General features: G+C 44.5%; 1 protein-coding gene across 1 annotated transcript in view; it reads left to right on the forward strand.

The window, feature by feature from the left end:
- The window catches only part of SALL3 (spalt-like transcription factor 3), a gene marked incomplete at its 5' end in the record, with an annotated part of 4967 nt that extends 1254 nt beyond the window's left edge, over positions 1-3713 (forward strand). Inside the window, 3 exons of the mRNA XM_009578661.1 lie at positions 1-1733; positions 1950-2290; positions 3282-3713. The exon at positions 1-1733 is cut by the window's left edge and continues 1254 nt beyond it. Of these exons, the coding sequence (XP_009576956.1) occupies positions 1-1733; positions 1950-2290; positions 3282-3713 (2506 nt within the window). The remainder of the gene's footprint in view (positions 1734-1949; positions 2291-3281) is intronic.
- Positions 3714-4718: the final 1005 nt, after the last annotated feature.

Raw genomic sequence — 4718 nt, forward strand, 5'->3', positions numbered from 1 at the left:
CAAGTCAAGCTCTGAGGATCCCTTTTTTAAACATAAATGCCGATTTTGTGCCAAGGTCTTTGGAAGTGATAGTGCTTTACAAATTCACCTCCGCTCGCATACAGGCGAAAGACCTTTTAAATGTAACATATGCGGAAACCGCTTTTCCACAAAGGGCAACCTGAAAGTTCATTTTCAGAGGCATAAAGAGAAATACCCTCATATTCAGATGAACCCTTATCCTGTTCCAGAATACCTCGATAACGTGCCCACCTGCTCTGGAATCCCATACGGGATGTCGCTGCCCCCCGAAAAGCCGGTCACAACGTGGTTAGACAGCAAACCTGTTTTACCGACTGTCCCGACCTCCATCGGGCTCCAGCTGCCCCCCACTATACCCGGTGTGAACAGTTACGGAGATTCTCCAAGTATCACTCCTATGAGCAGGTCACCCCAGAGGCCTTCTCCTGCCTCCAGCGAATGCACTTCTCTATCCCCGAGCCTCAACACTTCTGAGTCGGGCGTTCCAGCGTCTGCTGAATCCCCGCAGCCCATTCAGAGTGGCACATCTTTGGCCAAGGCGGAACCTGTCACTCTGCCTCCCACGAGCACACGGCTCGGGGACCTTTCTGCAGGTGGGCAAGTTTCCACAGCTTCCACGTCTTCAATTCCCACTGCTGTTACAGACAGCAGCGTTGCAACAAGCCTCCCAAACCCTGTGCTTCCAGCAGTGTCTGACCAGTTTAAGGCAAAGTTTCCATTCGGTGGTCTGCTAGACTCTATGCAAACGTCAGAAACCTCAAAACTACAACAGCTAGTGGAGAACATTGATAAGAAGATGACAGATCCAAATCAATGCGTCATTTGTCACCGTGTGCTTAGTTGTCAGAGTGCTCTCAAGATGCATTACAGAACACATACAGGAGAAAGACCATTTAAATGCAAAATTTGTGGACGTGCCTTTACTACGAAAGGCAATCTAAAAACACATTTTGGAGTTCATCGAGCAAAGCCACCACTTAGAGTACAGCACTCGTGTCCCATTTGTCAGAAGAAATTTACAAATGCGGTTGTTCTTCAGCAGCACATACGTATGCATATGGGCGGGCAAATTCCAAACACGCCACTACCAGAGGGCTTCCAGGACGCCATGGACTCAGAGCTTTCCTACGATGAGAAAAACGTTGACACGCTGAGCAACTTCGACGATGACATTGATGAAAATTCTATGGAAGAGGACCCAGAGCTAAAGGACACGGCAAGTGACTCATCCAAACCCCTTATCTCTTACTCTGGGTCATGTCCTTCTTCACCACCTTCTGTGATCTCCAGTATTGCTGCTTTGGAGAATCAAATGAAAATGATTGATTCTGTCATGAACTGTCAGCAGCTGACCGGTTTAAAATCCATAGAAAATGGATCAGGTGAAAGTGACCATTTGAGCAATGACTCCTCATCAGCCGTTGGTGATCTCGAAAGCCAGAGTGCAGGCAGCCCTGCAATGTCAGAGTCTTCTTCCTCCATGCAAGCTTTGTCTCCTGTAAATAGCAATAGTGAAAGTTTCAGATCAAAGTCCCCAGGTCTCAGTAACCAGGAAGAGCCACAAGAAATACAGTTAAAGACAGAAAAACCAGACAGTCCACCACCTGCAGCTGAAAATGGAGGCGCATTAGATCTGACATCCACCAACCCGGGAAGACCGGTCATCAAAGAGGAGGCTCCTTTTAGCCTGCTGTTCCTGAACAGAGAACGTGGTAAGTTTAAAAGTACTGTTTGTAATATCTGTGGCAAGCCTTTTGCTTGTAAGAGTGCATTGGAAATTCACTACCGCAGCCATACTAAAGAACGTCCATTTGTTTGTACAGTCTGCAGTCGTGGGTGTTCCACTATGGGTAATTTAAAACAGCACTTACTGACGCACAAATTAAAAGAGCTGCCTTCTCAGTTATTTGAACCCAACTTTACTCTAGGTCCCAGCCAAAGTACTCCTAGCCTGGTCACCAGTACAGCGCCTACCATGATCAAAATGGAAGTGAATGGTCACAGCAAGCCGATCTCTTTGGGTGAGGTTCCCTCGCTTCCAGCTGGAATCCAGGTTCCTGCTGCACCACAGACAGTGATGAGTCCGGGGATCACCCCTATGCTGGCACCCCCCCCTCGCCGGACTCCCAAGCAGCACAACTGTCAGTCATGCGGGAAGACCTTCTCCTCAGCAAGTGCACTGCAGATACACGAGCGCACCCATACCGGTGAAAAACCGTTTGGTTGCACAATCTGTGGTAGAGCTTTTACCACAAAGGGGAATCTTAAGGTAAGAGGCCAAATAAAACTGTAAAGGCTCGGGGCGGGTTTAAGGCACTGTGCTTGAACTCAGCAGGTTTTAGTGCTAAGTGTTTGTCCCAAAGACAGGAGAGAAGGGAGCTTCAAGGAAATGCTTGCTGTACAGTGGTGGTTGTTACGCTTCCACTGTGTTGAAGATAGGGACTGGAAAGCGGCTGTGCTATGATGTGAACTTTAAAACTGGTTCCAGGTGTACATGCACGCACGTTGTAGTTCTCCTGACAGATGTGATGGCACACGCAGTCAGCTGATGGATGTGCTCTGGCAGTTCTTGTGGACCATCGGTGCAAAGTAACCTCGCTATAAACCAGAAACACAGAGCTTGCTCAGCTCCTTGGGTGCCTCTCAAATTTCCATTTTCTATTCTGCTTTGCAGCCACTGCAGACTAGAAAGCTGTTTCCCACTGATTTACAGCGGGTTACTACAGGACTGACACCTCTTACTCCTGCAGTCTGGTTAACCACCAGGACACAGCCTGGGGAATACATTTTTAAATGTCCTTTTTAAAAATATTAAACTTAGCAAAATAATTGATGCCTCTGACATGAGATAAAATATTATGAAAATAGACAAGATGTAAAAAGGAGAAGGGCAGAAAAAACTGCCCATCTCCTAGTACAAGTAATGCCCGTGGTAATCTGCAGCATGTGAGGACTTCCAGCTTGCATGTGAAGTTGTCTAACCTAAGAGGATATGTACTCTTTATTCTTGCAGTGCTGCGTTTGTTTCCACTGAGAAGAAACAAATGCGCATTGAAAAATTACTGCGGAACTGGGTTTTCTTTGTATAGGTTGACTGGGCCTTAGAACTGTGTCTTAACTGGAGTTGATTTGTTTTCAATGTAAATTAAAAGGTATTTTTTTAAAAAGCAAGCGATACTGTAAGTAACAGCATTTCAAGCCAGCCACCTCACCAGAACGTGCTAACTTGGGGGTGCTTCTTGTCCCCGTTTGCTCCGCAGGTTCACATGGGAACTCACATGTGGAATAATGCCCCTGCACGCCGCGGCCGCCGCCTCTCCGTGGAAAACCCCATGGCTCTGCTCGGTGGCGACGCGCTCAAGTTCTCTGAGATGTTCCAGAAGGATTTGGCAGCTCGGGCCATGAACGTTGACCCCAATTTTTGGAACCAATACGCTGCAGCTATCACTAATGGACTTGCTATGAAGAACAATGAGATTTCTGTCATACAGAATGGAGGCATTCCCCAGCTCCCAGTAAGTCTAGGCGGAGGTGCCATCCCGCCTCTAAGTAACCTTACCGGTGGCATGGACAAAGCTCGCACGGGCAGCAGCCCTCCCATTGTCGGTCTGGACAAAGCAAGTTCTGAAACGGGAGCCAGTCGTCCATTCACCAGATTTATTGAGGATAATAAAGAGATTGGCATAAATTAAAAGCATTCATTCCGAATAACTGTTGGACCGCTACTCGACACAACACTTGTCCTGTTCCATGTACAGCTTTTGAAGCTAAGCATTAGTTTCCTGACCTAAATGCATAGGTTCCCTTTAAAGTTTTACCCATAAGCAGAAATACATAACTTTGTGGCTGCTGAAAAGTTGTCTTGCAAGATCTGCATGGTACTTCTTTCAACAGTGAGTTTGACTGTTACTGAGAACTTTGAAACCTTTTAATTTAACAGAAAACAAACAAATCATGGGATAACTTCATTAGAAACAGAGAGAGGCTAGTCTACGTCCACTTTGCTTCTTACGAAACTTACTATCACCTGAGAAAGGGGGGCTTCATTGCGGCATTCTGTCACACTTACTTGCTGGTTTTGTTCAAATTAGTTAGCAACTTGGACTATGTTTTTAGGAATCTTAATCTTAAATAAGTGATTTAGTACCCCAATGCTGTGTATTATTACAGTATCCTTGTCTGTAGTATTTATAATGTTAAGATTATGCGGGTAACAGACAATATACTAGCCCCAAACTTAAATGAAGCTTTTGTACTGCAAAATACATCTGGCTATGTGATTTTTCTTTTTTTTCTTTTTAAGCAAGTTTTGTTTTACTATAAATAAGTGGTTTATTTCAATGCAGGCAAAGTTGTGAAGTTTTATTGGGAAAGATAGCATGCTTTTCATGTGCAAGTACCTGTCAGTAACAAACCTTTTTTTATTTAAATATTTGTAGCTGCTATGTGGACAGTTGTTCTATTAAATGAAAAAAAAATGTAGTGTGGACTTTAGCTTAATGATTGGAAACAAGTTACAGACAAACCTTAGCACCATAAATTATTCACAACATTATAAACAGTTGTGAGTAAATACTCCATGTTATCAAAGCTGTACAATAAAAAGGTAATGTTTGTATAATGTGGTTGCAAACTCTTAATTTATACTATTGCACTTTTAGTATTTTGTATTAGGGAGGTTTGTCTATAATTTGAAA

The sequence above is a fragment of the Fulmarus glacialis genome, unplaced genomic scaffold (genome assembly GCF_000690835.1).
Source record: "Fulmarus glacialis isolate BGI_N327 unplaced genomic scaffold, ASM69083v1 scaffold15810, whole genome shotgun sequence".
In the NCBI taxonomy this organism is placed as follows: Eukaryota; Metazoa; Chordata; class Aves; order Procellariiformes; family Procellariidae; genus Fulmarus; species Fulmarus glacialis.